Raw genomic sequence first — 23,842 nt, forward strand, 5'->3', positions numbered from 1 at the left:
AAAAACATTCCAGTGGACACTACTACCACTAACCATTGTACTTGTAAGTCAAACTATGTAAAAGCAAACCCAATAAAATTTCAAAAAAAGAAAAATGAAGGATAAAATAAATAAAATAAAATCTACCATATTTTCAAAATCTAATTCACTCAGACTTGTTTTGAATTGAACACTGTGCCTTTAATTAGCACATTTAGATTTTTTTTTTTTTTTTTGCTAGGGGCTTTACATCGCACCGACACAGATAGGTCTTATGGCGACCATTTAGATATTAAAATAAAGAAACCCTATCAATTTATTATTTACAAATTAATGAACTTTAAATGGATATTCCATTGTACTATGAGTCATGCTAGTAAAATAAGTGTACTTACACCTCGTAATGATTTACTGCTTTATAGCTTCCATGTCGACTGCTTTGATGACCAGGTCCGAACTGGAACTCCTAGGATGAAACTCCATAATCCCTGGCAATGGAATCTCCTTGGTCTACGGCACAGAACACAGACAGTTAGGCCCATTAGGTACATCAGCTTCAAACGCGCACTTTACAGCCCGATTTTCAATCTAAGATCCCGAAATCAAAATACACATACACAGTTATTAATTAAACACCCACATTTATTTTAGGAGTGGCGTCGTAGTTTCAAGCCCTGTGTCTCTGCTCACTATAACTGTTATTATGAGGGTTACAACTGTCCCTTCTTTGTTTCGAGTGATGACAGTAACGATAATAATAATAATAATAGTTTGAGTTTGTGCTCTGAATTATGACCGATAACCCGAACACGTGCTGTTGTAAATCACCGATATCACTTCTCCTCATACACCAATTGTTTAAGACATTAACCATTATTCTGTAACAGAAAAGAAATAGAAAGGACTCTGTTACTCAAGATGGTCACACGTCTATTTCTCACGAGACAAAAACACAGACTCCCTGGGGTGACACTTCCAAAGCCTTATATTAGCTGAGAAGTTTCCCCCTCTCAAATTTCTTATATGCCCTATTCTCAGCATACTTGAGGCGCAACAGTGCAATAATCAGGTGACCAGTGATTTATGATATGGTAAAACTCACCCGGACAAAATCTAATCACAGAATTCCTTGTAATGAATAAATAACTGTCTTCAAATTTTGGCTCACTCATGGGGTTCCTTCTGTCAAGTGGTGGGCTCCATGGCTAAATGGTTAACATGCTGGACTTTGGTCACAGGGGTCCTGGGTTCGATTCCTGGCAGGGTCAGGAATTTTAACCATCATTGGGTAATTTCGCTGGAACAGTGACTGGGTGTATGTGTCATCTTCATCATCATCCTCATCATGATGCACAGGTCGCCTACGGGCGTCAAATCAAAAGACCTGCACCTGGCAAACCAAACCTGTCCTCAGACACTCCCGGCACTAAAAGCCATACGCCATTTCATTTCATTTTCCTGTCAAATGGGCGTTAAGACATTTAACACATGGCCTCTGTAACTTTCCACTGTTATTTAACCATCTATTCCTTCTTTTAACAGAAGATTATCACCATAAAGGACGTCATACTCTCTAAATAAATTCACAAATCATGAACAGCTCTTTAGAATCGTCGTACAGTTTCATATTATTAAAATCGTTAATTCCTGTTTTAAAGATGGTTCCCAGATTACGATGCTAAAAGTGTACTTCTCCCACTCACCAACAACATGTGGTGGGGATAACTTCTCCCTTATTTTCACCCAGGGATTCCCTAGCTCAGCTTGGGGAAGTACATTCTAGCTATGTACGTGATGTTCCAAGCTTTGAAATCCCGCGTGCTTGCTCCCAGATGAAGAAATGCGTGTCCACTAGATCACTAGTCCTTGGTTCATGTCCCTGTCAGATACAATGCACATGTTGATACACAAAGGTAAATGTTGATAAGAAATGTATTTTTATCTTATTCTCGACTGACAAAGGCTGCAGTTCAGACCATGTGTTTATTTACCCCATGAATAAGTACACATCTGTGTGCAATAGTGGATTGATGCACCAATAATATATTACCTTGGATTCCACAAATGTTGCTTGAGATGGGAATATTACTGTATATAGTTATTTTCTCCAAAAATATATATATTTTGTAAGAAAAGCTACAGCTAACACCATCTGCAGTGCCAAAAGAAATTACCTCAGGAGCCTAATGCAACAGGCTGAAAATAATTTTCAGAGAAACAACTCAAGAGACCTGTACAAAGGACCTAAGAAGCAAACAACCCAGTACACAGCTCCTACCCTCATCCTCCACGCACCAGATGGAAAACTTCAAATGAACAATAAAGACTGCACCAAAACTCTTGCAGATTATTTCCAGAAGCTACTAAACACACAGGAAGCTGAAGAAAAGCTTATTTTCCATGAGCCTTCATACAGGAACCCTGATTCTCAACCACCTATGAGAGAAGAATGATTGGATATCATCGGTGGTCTCAATAACAACAAGGCTTCAGGTGAAGACGGCATAGTTGCCAAGATGTGGAAACATGCAGATGACCAGTCTTTGCAGAGCATCCATCAAATTATAAAGGACATATGGGCCCTACTCGAAGGACAGATGTCTGCCATGATTCATCCCCTCCACAAGAAGGGAAGTAAGGCAGACCTCAACAATTATAGAGGTATTTCCTTGTTACAAATTACCTACAAGATCCTCTCTGTAACCCTGCTCAATAGAGTCATCACACAGCTAGACTCACAGTTAGGTGAATACCAAGCTGGTTTCTGTAAGACTAGATCTTGTCCAGAACAGATACACGATCTTAAGACAGTTCTCAATTACAAAAGCCAAGGCAGACATCCCTGGGTGGTGGTCCTGGTTGATTTCAGAAAGCTTATGACTCTGTGGACAGAGACCCATTTCTCCATACTATGGGAACTTGGTCTGGATGGGAAGACCCTACGATTAGTTCAAGCCACTCTGAGGAACACGACGTCCAAGGTCAGATTCAGAGATGAACTATCTGAAAGCTTTCCAATCAGAACAGGAGTTAGACAGGGTGATGGTCTCTCCTGCATTCTTTTCCACTGTGTCTTGGAAAAGATCATAGGGAACGGAGAACAATGCTACCACCGGGACCTGGACTGAAGCTTGGGTACAAGAGAGACGACCTCATTGTCCCGTGCCCAGCCTTTGCCGATGACATCATTCTACTGGCAAACAATATAGAGGAGGCTACCTACAACTTACAGAGTCTTTATAGTGTAGAAGTTAAGACTGGTCTGATCAGCATCCAGATCACTGAATTTATGACCAATATCAAGGAGGCCCCTTCTACAATTCCTCTCACAGACGCTATCATACGAAAAGTACCTGCAGTTAAGTACTTGTGAGAATGGATCTCTGCGAATCAGAGCGAGAACCTAGCCATAAATGCCAGATGTACCGGTTTGAAAGGGCTTATCACTCATGTCATAGTATCTATTCATCTAAGTGCCTCTCCAAGAACCTCAAACTCAGATACTACAACTCGGTCGTCAAACCATCTGTTCTGTAAGCTTCCGAGTGCCTTGTAATGGCCAGGAAGGGCCCACTCAGAAAGCTGGAGTTAAAAGAGAGGAAGATCCTGAGGAGGATATTAGGACCAATCAGAGAGGAAGGAGGCATTTACAGAATCCGTCATAATGATGAACTGTATGAACACCAGGAGGACATCGTCACGTGTATAAGGAAAAGGTGCCTGACCTTTTATGGACACTTGGCCCGTCTGGATTCCGAAATACTCGCCAACAGGATATTCACAGTAATAGGAAGAGGCAAGGCTTCTAAGAACAAATGGATCACGTCAGTTAAATCGGATATGAAACAACTAGGTATCCCACTGGGACAAACTCATGACTGAATACTGTTCCATCAAGCCATCTGACATGGTGTTTTCCCAACGTCCCTTACAAGTAAGAAGATTACAGGAACTAAGTGGACAGAAGAGAGAAAGCTGGCTCATAGTCAGCAAATGAAGGAGTATTGGAAGAAGAAGAAGAAGAAGAAGAAGAAGAAGAAGAAGAAGAAGAAGAAGAAGAAGAAGAAGAAGAAGAAGAAGAAGAAGAAGAAAAAGAAGAAGAAGAAGAATAAGAAGAAGAAGAAAGCAACAACTTTACCGAAGAGTAGATACGAGCCCCGTGGTCCGCAGTAGCCATAAACAACAAAGAAGAAGATTGTAAGCCCTTTTCAGAGATTACACAGCTTCAAGAAAGTAAAAATAATAATAATAAACACTATTAAGAAAATGATGTCTGTGAAAGATCAAATAAAATCGAACACATGATAAGTACCGGAAAACATCAGAATATTACTACCAGGTTAGCCAACATGACAACTAAAGGAACGGAGATGGGAAGCGGTTGAGACCCTACCCGGGCTGTGAGAAGGTATTGTGTTGCCGGGAAAAAGAAATTAATGGTGACTCCCATTAAATATTACATTTACTAAGACAACAACTGGAAAATAACATTACAAACAGGGCCATCAATGATGCAAGTTAAGGTTAACACAGCAAATTTAATAATAATAATAATAATAATAATAATAATAATAATAATAATAATAATAATAATAATAATAATAATAATAATAATAATAATATTTGGTTTACGTCCCACTAACTACTTTTACGGTCTTCGTAGACGCCAAGGTGCCAGAATTTAGTCCTTCAGGAGTTCTTTTACATGCCAGTAAATCTACCGACACGGGGCTGTAGTATTTGAGCACCTTCAAATACCACCGGACTGAGCCAGGATCGAACCTACCAAGTTGGGGTTAGAAGGCCAGCGCCTTAACTGTCTGAGCCACTCAGCCCGACACAGCAAATTTAGAGAGATGCATAATACCAAGAGTACCAGTTTCATGGCGGTGATTTTAAAATAATATACAGAAATAATTTAACCAAATACATTTTAAAAAAGCACACAGATTAACAAATCACACCTACATATTAAGATATAAAGAAGGAACAGAAAAGGTGTTAATTATAAAAGTCTTAACTCCGAGCCGGATCTAGGTAGCTGCCTTCACTAAAACACTTCAGAATAAGGAGCTTATCCGGAATGGGAATACACTAAGGCAAAACAGCACTACTAGAGGCAAACCCGATGGGAAGTTTTAAATTTACATATTTTACCCAATTAAAAAAGGAAAGAGGAATGAAATTTTCATGATTACTACACAAAGGAAAAGGGGAATGCCTCTAAAACAAAATGGGTATGACTAGCTGCGAAGACTAAGATTTGAAATTAAAATTGGCGAATGGAAGAAATTCTGGGCAAACTCTGCAGGGTAAAGAAAGTACATTTGAAAGTTAAAACCCAAAACATGAACTAAGTAGTGCTTACCTCGGAAGGCCGGGAGACCCATCAGATGAAGGAAACTACTTCTCCCTTCGCCGGTCCAACAACAAAGACGGAGGGAACAAGCTTGGCTCTGGCCAAGTGGCCAGCAGCCGGAATTGGTGAAATAGAGAAATAACCAATTAGCGCACCCACATATCTTTCATTCACCAATAGGAATGGGTTTTATTTTGGCCAATGAGGGCCCAGATAATTTGGTGAGAAAATACCATTCCTAGCTTTGAGAAATTTCCATTCTGATGTAACCGGAACCTACTAGAAGCATCTTACCAAAGCCGGCACTTGCAATTACACCATGCCCCAAAAGTTATAAAGACAATACCTTTACAGAAAAAATTATCTACGCATAATAAAATCGCCGAAAACAAACACCCTAAAATTATTAACATTTTCCCTTAAAACACACTACAGAAAACCTTTCACTTAGTTTTTGCTCATTCTTTTTTAAATATTACACATAGTCAGTCTTGAGGGTAGACCTACACATTTTACACACACAGTCAATCTTGAGGGTAAAAACAATTCACACATTTTACAACTATAACATCACAAATGTTTCTTGAGATGGGAATATTACTGTACTGTATACAGTTACTTACTCCATATATATATATAAATCATTTTAAAAAGGAGTCTTTATAGGTCTCTCTTGACTAAAGTGATCCTACCTTTGGTGTCACTCATTTCTGTGCTAACTCTGCATTCTTCCTATCCACTGCATATCAAATCTGGCTTCTTGCTGTTGCATTGACTACATTAATACTGGACAGATAGTGTGTGATAGATGCATGTGAATGTTGATTCTGATCAGCTTCTCTTGTTAATACAGATTGTTCAACTGGAAGAACTGTTGGAAGTGCGACATTCTGTCTTCATTGTGGGCAATGCAGGGACTGGAAAGACTATGGTGTGGCGTTCACTCTTCAAAACATACCAGAATATGAAGAGAAAACCTGTGTACAATGACCTTAATCCTAAAGCTGTCACTAATGATGAGCTATTTGGCATCATCAACCCCGCCACCAGAGAATGGAAGGATGGTAAGTAATACTGTATTATGCCGTGTTATATTATCCTTCCTGCTGCAACTGTAGATGAGATGTCTGAAGAAAGTAGGACTATCAGTAAACCATGGTTCTACAGGCTGATAAATTTTACGTGTAGAAGACTCTTTGTCAAGCCATCCTGGTAATTTTTTACATATTTTCTAAAATGAAAAATATCTACCCTGACTTTTGATTAAATTGAAACTTCATGAATGAAGATTCATAGATTTCAGTAAGTGGACTGACAGCTCTATCTCAATATATAGAAAACCTTTACAAACAAGTCAACAAGTGAAGAAATGAACAAACAACTAGAAGAGCTCTGTTACATAAGTAGAGCATATCAAGTTGTATATACAGTAGAGAGATACAAACATGAAAAAGAACACATAATACTGTAGGATAAGCACAATGACAAGTCAGTGTAGAAAGACGGAGCAATAGAAATGACATCACTAAGTGTTGGAATGATGGTCAATACCCCAACTGTCTAAAAGGGTCGACAGCTTCAGACAGAGGAGTTCCTTTAGTGGAGGAAATGCCACTGAAAACCAGGAGGCAGCATCTCTTCTCCAGTTACGGGGCGGCCTTTGGGCGTGGTGAGTCCACCATAATAGTAGCTGATATAAAACATCAGAGTGAATCAGGACTAGTTACTACTAAAAATATGAAAGTCCAAATTTATTGCCTTCAGGTGCTTAGAACTTGCAAGTATGTTCAAGAGAAGGATTGTAGGTATAATTCCCTCTTATGTTAGCTCTAAGTTATTCTTTCATTACCAGCATCTTTATCATTCCATTTAGGTAAGAAAGAACACAGCATTTAGTATTTTAGTAATGGAAAGAAACAAGCAAGTGATATATAAAAAGACAGACATGAAAAGAAGGGCTTCCTAGCTGAGGCATAAAGGTAATGGATGTTCACCCAGAATGACGTAGGTTTGATTCCTTGTCAGGAAATCTAAAAATTTAACAAACAAGATCTCCACTTCTGGAGTGGCATATAGCCCTGAGGTTCACTCAGCCTACACCAAAAGTAAGTACCAGGTTAATTCCTTGGAGCAAAGGTGGCTTAACTGCTAACTAATCCATTCCACTTAGTGTCAAAGTTACAGATAATGGAAGACTTTACTTTCTCTTCCTCCAAGAGCCTTCATGACCTGGGAAAGAGGAGGCAAGAATAAACATAAAAACACAAAAGACAAGAACAATCTCCACATCTTCACATGCTGCCGTCCTGATGTGAGATACATAATATAAGAAGTCTGGATAAACACAGGTAAAGGGAAGAGACAAGAAGATAAAGATGAATACAGGTGGTAAAAGACTTTGAGCATAGGACAAACTCAAAAGAAGAAAAGGAACCCAACAAGTTAATGTAAGGGGTGGAAAGGAACAAACAAGTGACTTTGATATCCTATTTGTCATAGAAATAGAAGTACAAAAATGATACAGTAAAACCTTGTTAAGACTTTTCTTCAGGGAACAACAAAAAGGAACGTATTAAGCAAGAAAATGTACTACTGAATACATGAATAAAAACTATCCAGCAGGGATATCGAGACACTAAATACAATTTTTTCCGACATGAGGGCATTTTACGTTTTGTATCCACGGCTACAGTGAAAACTATATCTACTCTTTTTAAAGATGAGAGGAAAATATTAAAAGGTGTGAAAAACATGAGAGAACAAATATGAAAACCTTTTCTGCTACATTGAAAGATGTGAAAAACACCAAATAACAAATATGAAAACATGTGCACGGGGGCCAAAAAAAAAAAAAGTCAAAGTATTATTTCTTTCTAAAACAAATGTTAGTAGAAGCCTTTTATTTCAGAGCAGTGGGTTATAAATATTGTTTTCTAGTCACACTCTTAGGCAATGAATTGGAGTTACACTCAACCATTTGTGACTGGGAGGAATGACTTTGGCCACCATTTTTAATAAACTTCGACCAACTCGAATGATCGAGTCAAAACATTCACGACATCTGTGCTCTTTAAGATGCAGACACCAGTCCACCTAATGACAGATTTTAATTTTGTCTTCATTAGTAAGGAATTTCACTTTTTTCTGTATCCATAACTAGGCTAGCACGAGACAAATATGCACCACGCTAGTCAATTTCACATGATTAGGTCCCTAATCCACATATAGGCTACCGTATCATGCGACAAATATTCGCTACACTTCACTGTACCACTCAACACAAAATAAATTTCTAATTTATGAATGAAGTGTGAAATACAAGCATAAATAGGCTCACTGTGTTATTGAGCAATCCTGCTATTAACCGGCAAGCAAAACTGAACATTCCTGAGACTAATGACTTGCTCCCCAAAGGTGCAACTTATCCTGTGAAGTTCAGGAATTCAAGGCCTTTTTCCCTGTAAATACACAACTGTGGCGACGGCTCTTACCCGAGTTGGAAATCACATTTCCTTCACAAGGGATGACAAAAAACATTTTCAAGGCTAGGGAAAATGTGACCGTACTTGTACTAAGTGGTAATAGCGAAAATTAGTGATGCGACAGGTATGTTTATATGTTCCTAATCCAAATATAGGTTACCGTATCACATGACAAATATTCACTACACTTCACCGTACCACACAACACAAAATACATTTCTAACTTCTGAATGGAATGCAAAATACAAGCACGAATATGCTCACTGTGTTATTCAGCAATCTTGCTGCTAATCAGCAAGCAAAACTGAATATCCCTTAGACTAATGGCTTGCTCTTTTTCTGTAATCTCACAACTGTGGCGACGGCTCCCACCTGAGTTGGAAATCATGTTTCTTTCACGAGGGATGACGAATAACATTTTGAGTGCTATGAAAAATGTGATCGTACTTGTAATAAGCGGTAATAGTGAAAATTTGTGACGCGATAAGTGAGGTATTTTTATATAGAGTTAATACAATGAGAATCAGGACTTCGAATTTACGATGTGCTAAGCGGGAAAACATGTTAATGAAGAATGCACTAATGAGGTTTCACTGTATGATATATGCTGTGGTGATGTATGTGTTTATGTGTCTTTTAATAGTTAATTAGTTTCTACATATTGATTATTTCTTGTCATAGGGCTAATCTCAGTGTTGATGCGAGACCAGGCCAACATATCAGGAGATGGTCCCAAGTGGATAATGCTGGATGGTGATATTGATCCTATGTGGATTGAATCTCTGAACACTGTCATGGATGATAACAAGGTGCTAACCTTGGCCAGCAATGAACGTATTGCTCTCACACCTTTCATGAGGCTACTGTTCGAGATCTCCAACTTGAGGACAGCCACTCCTGCAACAGTGTCTCGGGCCGGCATCTTGTACATCAATCCTCAAGATTTAGGATGGAACCCGTGAGTGACTTTAATAAACAAACAGTTGTGCTTATTATAAAATGGGATAATGTATGGTTATAAGCTCCAAACACAAAAATACATAAATAATACTCCTCACACTCATAACGGTGATGATGATGATGAGTAGGATGAGTCAAAGGAATAAAGACAGAAATCAGACCGTAGTTAATTTCTAGTTGCAGTATCTCAAGACAGCTAATTCTTGCATTAACTAATTGAGAAAAGTTGAGTCCCTAGTAACTGAAATGCTCCATAAACAAGAAGAACATGCTATCTTATCAGAAATATAGAAAAAGTATTTTGAAGTGTATATTTTCATAACAAAAAATCAAATACTTAAATTTCTGCCATAGCTCATATTCCTCTATGTCATAGTTGGAATTTTATATTGGGCTTTAAAGAGTTTTCTTGTGTCATTTTTATTCAAATTTTCTTAAGTAGGTGACACATGGTTCTGCAACATGGATTACAGTTTTCAGCATGGTCGTGCATGGGTGTCAAATAGAACGACACTTTAGGTTGCCCAGTAGCTACTCCTTTATACAGGATGAACTTTAATAAAACCGAAAAATTACAGGGACTTATTCCTGACTGGAAACGGAGGAATAAATGTCCTATGAACATGTGTCTGGAAATGCATCATTGTGACGGTAGAGAGCACGGACGAATGAAATTTTCTCTGACTACTTGCAATGTGTTTCTTCTGTTGCAGATAGTTTGATTGAAGCAGCGTACTGCCAGAAGCAGAATGGTCTGGTATTCATGTAGGGAACAAGCCGAGATGGTGTTTGTGTACGGCCAAGCCAATGAAAACAGTCGAGAGGCAGCACGGCTATACCAAAACAAGTACCCTCACAGACACCAACTACATCACACAACTTTTCAAACCATTTTTCGGCGTTTGTGTGATCATGAGTCCTTTCAGACAGATGAACGTGCAGGGAGGAGGCGGACTGTACGTACACCAGATCTGGAGGAACAGGTTCTACAGGACATTGAGACGAACCCTAGTACAAGCCACAAGCAAGTGGCCCGCCAGCATGGTGTAAGCCAGACTACGATTATGTGTATCCTGCATGACAACCGCTATTATCCCTATCACCTGCAATGAGTGTAAGGATTATCAGCAGCGGATTTCCCTCTACGGGAAGGATTTTGTCGATGGTTCTTGCACCAGGCCATCAGAGTTATGGGATTTCTGTCATCAGTCCTCTTTACCGATGAAGCAACCTTTACCAGAAATGCATTGTCAATCTGCATAATCATCATCTGTGGGCTGCAGAAAATGCCCGGGGAATGGTTAAAGCATCTCACCAGCGTCGGTTCAGCATCAGTGTTTGGGTAGGGATTCTTGGTGACCACATACTTGGACCAGTTATTATTCCACAATGCCTCAACGGAGGAACGTACCTGGACTTCCTGCAGAATACTCTGCCTGGATTGCTTGAGAATGTGCCTTTGGTAATAAGACAGGTTATGTGATTTCTGCATGATGGAGCACCACCCCACTTCCTCATTACAGTTTGCAACACCTCAACAACGTCTTCCCCCGGGTGCTGGATAGGACACAGAGGCCCTGTTTCATGGCCTTCTAGATCACCGGACTTAAAACCCCTGGATTTTTACCTCTGGGGACATCTGAAAAGAGTTGTGTATGCTGCACATGTTCCTGATGTGCAGACCCTTCAACAGTGTGTTCATGACGCCTGTGACGCTATTCAACGAGAGCCCGGAACATGCGAAAGAGTGAGACAATCCATGATATGACGTCTGAATGCATACATTGCAGCCAATTGAGACCACTTTGAACATCTGCTGTAATGTGGATGCGATTCAGCTATGTACTGTGTTCCGGGACTATTTGTTGTCATTGCACACACATCGTCCATTCCAGACACATGTTCATAATTTTTTCCTCCATTTCCAGTCAGGAATCAGTCCCTGCAGTTTGTCAGTTTTATTAAAGTTCACCCTGTATATTCATCTAAGATGAATGCTATAATATCTGAATTATCATATCTTTCTTTGTTACCTGATGAAAATGAAAATCCATAGCCTGTTTCCAGTCATTCAACCAGGTCAGGAATGGAATAAATGAAGCCCCCATCCATTGGTGAGGATAGGAATTGTGCCGGCTGCCGAAGCCTGTCGCACCCCTCTGGGGCAATGGTTAATGAATGACAGATGAAATGAAATGATATTGGAGAATGTTGCTGGAATGAAGTATGACAGGGAAAACCAGAGAACCCAGAGAAAAATCTGTCCCGCCTCCGCTTTGTCCAGTACAAATCTCACATGGAGTGACTGGGATTTGAACCACGGAACCCAGCGGTGAGAGGCTAGCATGCTGCTGCCTGAGCCACAGAGGCTCTTTGTTACCTGATATCACCAGCAATTTGGAAACAAAGTGAGAACCATACAACTTGTTAAGCATAGACAGCTCTTAACCAGAATTGAATATGGCTGTAAAGGGTTATTGTGGGACAGCATTCTCTCAGAAAAGAATTTGTTATAAACATGATCTTTTCATAGACTTCAGTGACTGTTTTCCTACTCAATGACACTTGTTTTGTTTGCTTTTGTTAGTGTTTTAAAGTTGCACTGACACAATTAAGTCTTTTGGCGGTGATGGGCTAGGAAAGGGCTAGGTACCTGGCATTTGCCTGGTGTGAAACTGGGATACCACAAAAAGCCGTCTTATGGGCTGCGGACAGTGGGGTTCGAACCCCATCTCCCATGTAAAAAAAATATATATAACATATTTTCCAAGTTTTTTTCTTCTGGTTGGTAAGAAGAGCTTTTATTTTTCTTGCATTGACACACTTTAAGTTAGCTCAAATTCCCACATTTCTTAGAAAATTTCCGTATCTTATACTTCATATCATCTACAACATGAATTAACACTAGTATTATATCAGTTCCAGCACATCTTTTATTCCTATACAGTATTTTCTCCTGCAAGTAGAACAGCACTGAACAGTAAATTATAACTAGAATTTTTTTGAAACATGTGAAAATAAACTAAGAATAACATTTGTGTCCTTGAAGGTTTGTGACAAGTTGGATTGAATCACGGCAAATCCAATCTGAGAAAGCAAACCTTATAATCCTGTTTGACAAGTACATTCCACCCTGCTTGGAAGTTCTGCGTACTCGACTCAAGAAGATCACACCAATTCCTGAGATCTCTCACATACAAATGTTGTGCCATTTGCTCGAGTGTCTGCTCACTCCAGCTAATGTCCCCACTGACTGCCCTAAGGAGTGGTATGAGATCTATTTTGTGTTTGCATGTGTCTGGGCATTTGGATCTGCTATGTTCCAGGATCAGGTGAGCAAAACTAAAGAAGTAGTAGTTGTAGTAGTAAACAAAAAATATATCGTCCCTGGAAAGGCAAAGTATTGTAAGCGACAAAATATGAATTTTACAGGAGATGATAAAAACTATTAGTTAACACTAGTATGTTTTTATTGTTCACCCACCTATTCAATATAATACAATCTTAAAAATGAGGACTTTGTCCTTACTAAAATTGTTAACATAAAATTAATACATTGGATGGTACATGTTTCACCTATCAATAGTAGGCATCATCAGCTATATTTTTTACCTTAAGAGTAGATTAGGTACCTGATTGAAAATGACTTGTGAATACTGTTAAAAACTATGTCTTGTAAAATGGATTAGAGATTGTTAAACAACTATTACAATATAAAATATTAGTATCCTATTACTTAACAATATTTATATTAATATTTGATACTAAAAACATGACAATTATTTGAGGATTATGACATAGGTGGTTGGTTCTTGATATTAAAAGATATTACAATAAAGATAAAAATCAAAAAGCCCATTCCATTTAATTGTCAAATGGCATGTTGTTAAAAACTTAAAGTTGAGCATTGGTAATGGTTGTTGGTTCTTGAAGTTAATAAGTATTGATTTTCATTTATATGCTTATAAATTTTAAAGAATTTTCATATGGCCAGGTTCTTTTTGAGATAATATTAGTTGGAATTGCGGGTGCCGTAGACTATATTGAAGTTTGTGTAGACATCATTAGGCCATCTTCTTTGATGTAGTATTTGTGAAAACAGTTTGTGATAGGTGTGGTTCTTTGTTGTTGGACGTGATGAGGTGAGCGTACTAGTAGAAAGGGAACGTTGTTGTCAATTGGTGGATAGCCAAGTGTATGATGAAATTCCCTTCGACCGCTGAGATGTTAACTTATGTTGAGGGCTTTAGGGCAACCTGCCCTACAAATACTTTCAATATGGACCCTAAAATGAATGTTATCACATGTAATAACTATTAGTGAGTCAAATACTTACAGTTTAGGCAGTTTCAGTTTGTATTCTATCCCAGAAATGAATTTTTCACCTTGTTGTCATTGCAAGAAAAGAGTATGAAAGAGAAATCAGGGGAAAGAGACCAGTGGGCAGACCTAGAGAAAAATGGACAGACTTAGTGAAGAAGGATGTTGAGGAGAGAGGTCAGGATTGGGAGCAGATTGTGAACGAAGAATGGTTCATGGACAGAACAAAATGGAAGGGGCTCGTATACTACACCTGGGAAACTGGAGTTGGTCAACGATGGTGATGTTGATTTATTTAATCGTAGTGAAAAGGAACTTATTTTGAAGCTGGTCATTGTCAAGTGCATTGTTTAACAAATGGGTCCTCTTATGATATTTTGTAGGGATTGGTTTGAAGTAATGTAAGGGATAAGAAGAATAAGAGATTTTCTTAAATGATTGTATTAAGAAATGTGGGTAGAAAACAATAGGAAAATTGACTTACTACACTACAATAAGAGAATCAAAGTGAAAATTACACTGATTACAGTACAATATTTAGAAAGGAACATTTTTATCAGTCCTCATCTGTTTGTGGTTATAGTACACTGTTTGGAGTTGTAAGTAAGGTTTAGAGTCTCCTCAATTACCTCAGCACCCTGTCTTGTGCTAATCTCCTTGTTGGATATCACCCATCAGTGGTCAGAAGTACACTCAGATTCCACCGCAACTCGCTTACAAATTTATGCACAAGATAACTACTGTCATGTCATGGCATGTGACCTCCAGAGAGGCCTGGTGCAGGTCTTTCAGGTTGATGCTGTACAGGCGATCTCGATTAAAACCCTTCCATTATTTCTAATCTTCTTCCAGTTGAAGCCTAACTCTTTTACAATAGGTCTCCTTCTCAAATTGATACAACCTCCTTGGAAACCAGTTCTCTCTCCTGATACAAGTTGTAATTTAGATATTATTGGAATTTTTTTCTGAAAAATGTAAAATTCGTGGATTGTGCATCGAAATCTTAAAAATCCATTACACGCTTTTTCCTTTTCCATGATTTTCCTGGTGTACCAAATGAAGTTTCTTCTGTCTCATGCTGTCTCTGTTCTACTAATTTATTTTTTCTACTTGTTTAACGTCACACTAACACATTAAAGGTTTTTGGTGATGAAAGGATGGGAAAGGGCTAGGATTGGGAAGTTTCTGAACAATATACAGACAAAACTCCGATTTTATATATAGGGATGTTTAATACTCCCATCAAGTAGTAACCTTGTCATAAAATATTGTTTTCAATTTTTAATTTCTTCTTCTTCTTCTTGACGGTGCTCCATTCAGAATGTGGGACTTGGCTTTTTGCATCTTGTCCTCCTCTTTCTGTAGTCTTCAGCATCAGGAGAACAGACTTCTGCAACCCGCATATCTGGTTTATGTCAACAATTTTTTTTTATTTTTTTTAACTTGTAAAATTCATAAATATCATCATTGTAAGCATGCATTCAAAATCAATTAACGTAGTAAACTGTCTGTTTATCATTACTGAAACCTGAAGCTCTAAAGTAGAGGGATATTGTATCATGTAATAACTTACTTGAAAGTATATAGATCAGAGTTTTGGTTAAGAAGTTCCTTAAGACATATAATTCTCCAATTTTACATCAGACTGTTAAGAACAGTGAAGACATTGGTGTAAGAATACTTTTCTAAAGATTATGTTGAGAACGAACGTATATACAGTAGAAGCCCGCTATAGTGAGCACAGTGTATAGCAAAAACTCCATATAACGACAGCTTTCTTCTGTCCCTTGAAAATCCCTATATTAAACTTTGTATTATCCTTCGGTTACAGCGAAAACTCTATCACTGATACATTCGTTATTATGAGTGGTTAAGCATGTTTTCTTTTTTTTTTTTTTCTTCTTTTTTTTCTTTTTTTTGTTATAGATATTTATGCACTCCAGCGATTATATTGAATATGAACGATCATCTTCGGTATAATTTTCATGCTCATAGACATTCAAACTCAAAGGGGATGTCGGAGTCAATTAGTAATACTGGTAGACTGGTGTTCTGTAAACAATTTGAAAATGAAGCAGAATATGTTTTCGTAATAAATGCGCAAATAACGTGGCTGATAGAAGTAGTTAACTCTTTAGAAATAGAGGCTGAAATAAATGATCACTTAATTTAATGTTATGTACTGAAATTAAGTAAGGATGCGATAAACCTCAAAATACGACGCAGAGTGGATGACTCATTTTAGAGGTTAGTTTATTCAGTAAAACCTTGTTTGGCCATTTCTGAGGGGATGAGGAAAGATAATGTGTTAAGCAAGAAAACGTATTATTGAATATATGAATCATAACTATCCAACAGGAGTATGTAAACACTTGATATGTTTTTTTTTTCAATATGTCTGTATTTTACGTTGTGTATGTACGAGTACAGTGAAAGATACAGGCTTTCTACAGTTTCTAAAGATGAGGTTATTAAAAGGCATGAAAAAGACGAGAGAACAAATACAAAAATCTTTTCCGCTGGGTCTTACTAATTACCGGTAACAAGAATGTATTGATAGAAGTAATTAACTCTTTAGAAATAGAGGCTGAAATAAATGATCACTTAATTTAATGTGTGAAAGGTGTGTAAAACACCAGACAACAAATATAAAAATATTTGTACTGGGGTCCAGAAAAGTATCAGGTGTATTATTTACAGATCGCTCTCTTTCTAAAACAAATGTCAGCTGAAGCCTCATATTTCGGACCAGTGGGTTATTAAACATTGTTTTTTGATCACACTCTTTGATCGTGACTTATCTGAAGTTTAAATGTGGTCATGCATGAGAGGATTACCTTGACCGTCATCTCGAATGCGACAATACTTCAATCAATTGGATCAACTCAAAACTCAAAGGTGCAAGTTTCAACATTATGCGCTACCGTTGAAAGATGCGGATGCCTGTCCACTTCCTAGATTATAATTTTGTCTTCATTAGTAAATGATATCATGACTTTTTCAGTATTCATAATTGGTCTACACAATAATATGACCACGCTAGTCAACTTCACATGATTATACTCCTAATCTGAACATAAGGTATCACACAACAAATATTCTATACCCTTCACTGTATAACTCAACACAATAAATTTCTAACTTCTGAATGGAATGCAAAATACAAGCACAAACAGGCTTTCTGGGTTATTCAGCAATATAAATGAAATGCGGAGAGCAAAACTGAACTTTTGTGAGGCTAATGGCTTGCTTCCCGAAGGTGTAATTTACACTGTACAGTTCAGGACTTCAAGGCCATTTCTCATTTTCGTGCAACTTTCTCTGACCGGCCTCCATTGGGGAGGACTCTAACCTGTGTTGGAAATAATATTCCTTTTACAAGGGATACAAAGAACATTTTCAGGGCTAGGAAAAATGTGATTGTACTAAGCGGAATAGTGAAAATTTTTGACGCGTTAAGTGAGGTATTTTTATATAGATTTAATATGACATGAATCATTACTTCTAATTTATGGCGTGCTAAGCAAGAAATTGTCATTATGAGGAAATTCCTAGTGAGATATCACTGAATTTTCTTGTGTGTAGTTAATTTCGGAAAGGCTATTCCCATGTAAATTTATAGCGAAAAGTTTATCATTACTGGTGCTTGAATTATGTTTTCATTATGTGTATATAAGGTTAAGTTAGGTTAGATTATGCAATTTGAATAAGTAAACCAAAACATTTGTCACAGAACCCACTGGAGTGGTACTAGTCCAATTATTCAGAAAGAAATTGAACATATGGGTTCATGTTTCTCAGAATTAGAAGATAACTAATGACTAAGACGCAGTAAGGAAATTTGTGTAAACACAAGTTTTGAACAAACTAATTGCCATTTCATAGCAATTTTAGCATATGTGGGTTTTTCCCCCCAACTTATGAAAAATCTGATATAACGACAACCCACTATAGTGAGTAAATTCTTTGAAGTTATGAATTCTTGCTATAACGGACTTCTGTATTTTTAAAATATTGTGGGCTGCATGGGTAGCCCACACACTTGTCTCTGCAATGAAATATAGTGCTCAAACCTCAGGGCCAACAGCTCCTCAACTCATGCAAACATTAATGCAGATAGCTTTTATAGATTCTTAATGTCTACCCTTTAAAAAAATCTAATGTTTGAACATGTTGTTTTGTTGATTTACAGGTCTTAGTCTAGGACACTACAACCATTTTTAATGTTCTTTACTGAATTAAATATTTTTATAGTTGGTTGATTACCGCTTGGAGTTCAGTAAATGGTGGGCAAATGAGTTCAAGACAGTGAAGTTCCCTTCACAAGGAACAGTCTTCAGCTATTTCATTGACAACGAAACAAAGAAGTTCCTCTTGTGGACTGAACGTGTTAGAAAATTTGATCTGGACTATGATATTCCTATCCAGGTTAGTGGTTTATTGGTTCCTGTATGTGTTAAACTACATAAGTCTCAATGACAAACTTCATCATGGACACCATCATAAATTCTTGTGGTAAATTTTTATAAATGGCATTTAGATGTAAATTCAGATACTTTATATTTCTGTCTCTAAAGTCTGCAAAATCAAAAAATCAAATCAAAATAACTTTATTTGCAAATGAGGTGTCTACCTCGGTGGCAAATTGGACACAAAAAAAGTACATTATTATCACATTATCACATTATTGATTGTGTGAAGATGCCTTAAGTTGAGTATGTGTGTGATTAAATGTTGCATTTTGGTCTACTATGTTCTGTGGGGTCAAAACTTGGACATTAAAACAAGCCACCATCAAATGAGTAGAAGCTTTAGCACTAGGTGGGGGAGGAGGAGGAGAATGACTGTATATGAGAAAATAATCTTCACTACAAAAAATGATTGGCTTTTGTGATCCTCTGTTCTAAATGCATTTGTTTTCCTATTTCAGTTATGTAAAACAAGAAAGATATAGTCATATGTAAAGATAGATAGGAATATGAAGAGGAACACATAGTAGTATGAACACAACAACAAATCAGTGTAGGAAGAGGGAGCGTGGAAAGAGGAGACAAGCACAAACATGAAAACACAAAAGGACTCCTTCATGATTTTTCACTTTTCTCAGACTTTCTGATTCATGTGCATTTTTTTATATATTAACTCTTCATGGGAAGAAACATATATATGCTCTACATTTATTTTTCTCTGGGCAGAAACATATTACATACATGTTCCATTTGGATTTCGCAGCTTTGCTAGCCGAGAAGGTACACAAATATGCTCATAGATGGCAGAATTTGTTCCTTCAGCTCTATTGATGAGCAAAATCCCCTCAGTATCTTGCAGTACTTTTTCCCTGTTAGTAAGAGATGCATAATGCACATGTTGTGTGACGCAGTTTTTTGTGCGTGTAACCGCGGGATTTCGGAGCGTGTACATAAATAAAAAATAATAACAAATGTTACCGCTGTTCGGGACAACTACAGTTACACATAAGTAACAATAATAATAATAATAATAAATAACATAATAATATAATACCAGTACTAAATAATATAATACATAATAATATGAATAAGGAGATAGAAATATGACGCAGTGGCGGAGAATTCATATAAACCAAATACAGGGAACACTTACAGGCCTAAAAATGACAACTAAGACAGGATGTGGAACGTGCTGGGAAGCCCTACTGAGGTCCATGGAAACATATGACGTTATGGGGGAGAAAAGACTTACAAGAAACACCCTCTAGCTCAACTATATTAGAAATGACAAGAAAGTTTTACAAAATACAGTTCCACGACACGGAAACAAGACATACTTAAGTTACTTAACATAAAGGTAGATTTAACAATGAAGATGATGCTACATCAAAGGTATAGTTTAAAGCAAAAGTATTTAATGGATGAAAGAATTGAAAGTACGGCAATTGGAACCTAGGGTAAACTCGGACTCATCAAATTAAACTTTTAAAATGACATTAAGCAAAGAAATAATGAAACACCAAAGGAATTAAACTAAATGAAACGAAACCAGAAAGCATTGAGAATAACATTGCAAAAACACTGAAATAACACTTACTTCGGAAAGGCAGGAGTTCCCGAGGGCAGCAGCCCTCGAGCGCAAACGCTCGCTTGGGCGGTCGGATGGAAAAGACGCCGAGCTCACGCATCATTTTTCGAAGCCGGCCACAAGGCCGGAAATGGCCCGATTACAATCAACCAATAAGATCAAACTTACCCTAGATTCCTGGACCTTTTTGCCAATAGGAAATCTCGTTACCATATATGGTAATTTTAACATCGTTTGCAATTGCACAAGTTCTGGAACATTATGATTACAACACCCAAAATTTCATCATAGGAAACCACACGTGTGGTACAGGTACAGGATGCTCCAAAATAAATCACCTTACAAATTTTACATCAGATTACATAAAAACTACATTTAAAAAAAAAATCACTTCAAAACACTTCTGCATGTTGCAATGTTCATACAGTTCAATGTTTCTTGATGTTTCCATACTTAAAAAAAATTTTACAAACATATTTCAGTTACACAAAAACTTTACAAATATAAATTTTAAACACACTGTAGTTCCAATTCTCCGTCCCACACACCGGTGACAGTGCGCATACTTATTATGTATATTTGCTGTTTTCTGATGAAATGGCATTGCAAAAACAGATTAGCGATACCGATATAGTGTCAATATTTCCTATGGATGAGATGCCCACTTGTTCGCTTCAATCAATCAATCAATCAATCAATCAATCAATCAATCAATCAATACTTATTTTATGTAAGACAAAGAAGTGTCGGATTTTAGTGTATGTGACACTGAAATAAAAAATTCTTTCTCCAGCTCTTCTGAGAGCAACTACCACACAAGTGACAAGCGACAGAATGGATCTGATGTAAGTAACTACAGTCCTGGAACTACGACTGTTATGAAGGGGTAATGTTGCCATCCAACTTTGATACTGAAAGACATCCTATAGATTATTTATTTATGTTATCTGTGCGGCGCGAGGGTTCATATTCTGTGACTCTTTGATTAATTTTTCCACTTTTTGATGAACACAAATGAAACAAAAACATCATTGAAAGTAGGTTTCTGTACATATATATCATAATAGTGGAGTAATGTATACTGAGCGGAGTAGCTGCGCTACGGCTCTGTAGTCGAGGAATGCGCGAGTTCGATCCCTGCCATCGGCTTTCCTGAGAATGATTTTCCATGATTTCCCATTTTCACTTCCAGGCAAATGCCAAAACAGCTCCTATTGATAGTCCGGAGCCATTTCCATCCAGCTAATTACCCAATTTCATTCAACGTCATTCATTTCATCTTCAGTAGCTCCTCAAATGAGGTTAACATCGGGAAGGGCACCCGGCCGTATAAACACATAATAAAAATTCATGTCACCTCATCCCTAACCCCGTTTCAAGAAATAGAACTAACGGATAGATATTTAGAGAAAGAATGTGTACTTAAAATTAACCATTGTCACATCATATCATGGTGAGCCCCTTGTGCCATTCATCCATTCAAAAAATGATGAAATGATATTTATTTTGTTGTCAGACCAATTCAGATTTGGGTTTCCACTTGTAAACAAGGTACGTGGTTAATTTGGTTATATTTCCATTTTGTTAGTTAATTTTTCAAAACTTTCCATGCATATTTTTTATTGATCAACTTTTTTGCTGCCTACAACCATCAATTACTGCCACCCATGAAGGGTTAATACATATTTAATACAGAGTGATCAGATATGATTTACTCCTATGTGTGCAGTGTATTTCCTATGGATGAGATGCCCACTTGTTCGCTTCAATCAATCAATCAATCAATCAATCAATCAATCAATCAATCAATCAATCAATCAATCAATCAATCAATCAATCAATCAATCAATCAATCAATCAATCAATCAATCAATCAATCAAACAATCAATCAATCAATCAATCAATACTGATCTGCATTTAGGGCAGTCAGCCAGGTGGCAGATTCCCTATCTGTTGTTTTCCTAGCCTTTTCTTAAATGATTTCAATGACACTGGAAATTTATTGAACATCTCCCTTGGTAAGTTATTCCAATCCCTAACTCCCCTTCCTATAAATGAATATTTGCATCAATTTGTCCTCTTGCATTCCAACTTTATCTTCATATTGTGATCTTTCCTACTTTTAATAACGCCACTCAAACTTATTCGTCTACTAATGTCATTCCACGCCATTTCTCCGCTGACAGCTCGGAACATACCACTCAGTCGAGCAGCTCGTCTCCTCTCTCCCAGTTCTTCCCAGCCCAAACTTTGCAATATTTTTGTAATGCTACTCTTTTGTCGTAAATCACCCAGAAAAAATCGAGCTGCTTTTCTTTGGATTTTTTCCAGTTCTTGAATCAAGTAATCCTCGTGAGGGTCCCATACACTGGAACCATACTCTAGTTGGGGTCTTACCAGAGACTTCTAAGCCCTCTCCTTTACGTCCTTACTACAACCCTTAAACACCCTCATAACCATGTGCAGAGACCTGTATCCTTTATTTACAATCCCATTTATGTGATTACCCCAGTGAAGATCTTTCCTTATATTAACATCTAGATACTTACAATGATCCCCAAAAGGAACTTTCACCCCCATCAATGCAGTATTTAAAACTGAGAGGACTTTTCCTATTTGTGAAACTTACAACCTGACTTTTACCCCCGTTTATCATCACACCATTGCCTACTCTCCATCTCACAACATTATCGAGGTCATTTTGCAGTTGCTCACAATCTTGTAACTTATTTATTACTCTATACAGAATAACATCATCTGCAAAAAGCCTTACCTCTGATTCCATTCCTTTACTCATATCATTTAAATATATAAGAAAACATAAAGGTCCAATAATACTGCCTTGAGGAATTCCCCTTTTAATTATTACAGGGTCAGATAAAGCTTTGCCTACTCTAATTCTCTGAGATCTATTTTCTAGAAATATAGCAACCCATTCGGTCACTCTTTTGTCTAGTCCAATTGCACTCATTTTTGCCAGTAGTCTCCCATGATCCACCCTATGAAATGATTTAGACAGGTCAATCACAATACAGCCCATTTGACTTCCAGAATCCAAAATATCTGCTATATCTTGCTGGAATCCTACAAGTCGAGCATCACTGGAATAACCTTTCCTAAAACTGAATTACCTTCTATCGAACCAGTTATTAATTTCGCAAACATGTCTAATGTAATCAGAAAGAATGCCTTCCCAAAGCTTACATGCAATGCATGTCAGACTTACTGGCCCGTAATTTACAGCTTTATGTCTATCACCCTTTCCTTTATATACAGGGGCTACTATAGCAACTCTCCATTCATTTGGTATAGCTCCTTGAACCAAACAATAATCAAATAAGTACTTCAGATATGGTACTATATCCCAACCCATTGTCTTTAGTATATCCCCAGAAATCTTATCATTCCCAGCGCTTTTCTAGTTTTCAACTTTTGTATCTTTTTGTAAATATCATTGTTATGTAAATTTTAATACTTCTTTATATTCATGGGAAAGGGATGGTATGTTATGACCCGGAACCTGACCTTTGAGTTTTGTGCATATGCATCCATGTATGTGTGTGTGAGATTGTGTGTATGTGTCTATGCATTTCCTTTCTTAACTCTGTTATTAGTCATACAGGGTACTAGCTGTTGTACCCATGCTTCACTATGGAATTCTACATTGTATACAGAATTATGGAT

The 23,842-nt window shown here is 37.4% G+C and overlaps 1 protein-coding gene across 1 annotated transcript in view; it reads left to right on the forward strand.

Moving 5' to 3' along the window:
- Positions 1–23,842, forward strand: part of LOC136875368 (dynein beta chain, ciliary) — a 782,313-nt gene that overhangs the window by 606,032 nt on the left and 152,439 nt on the right. The window contains exons 39-42 of the mRNA XM_067148948.2: positions 6,192–6,402; positions 9,502–9,778; positions 12,830–13,112; positions 18,355–18,528. Of these exons, the coding sequence (XP_067005049.2) occupies positions 6,192–6,402; positions 9,502–9,778; positions 12,830–13,112; positions 18,355–18,528 (945 nt within the window). The remainder of the gene's footprint in view (positions 1–6,191; positions 6,403–9,501; positions 9,779–12,829; positions 13,113–18,354; positions 18,529–23,842) is intronic.

Source organism: Anabrus simplex, chromosome 1 (assembly GCF_040414725.1).
Source record: "Anabrus simplex isolate iqAnaSimp1 chromosome 1, ASM4041472v1, whole genome shotgun sequence".
Taxonomy (NCBI): Eukaryota; Metazoa; Arthropoda; class Insecta; order Orthoptera; family Tettigoniidae; genus Anabrus; species Anabrus simplex.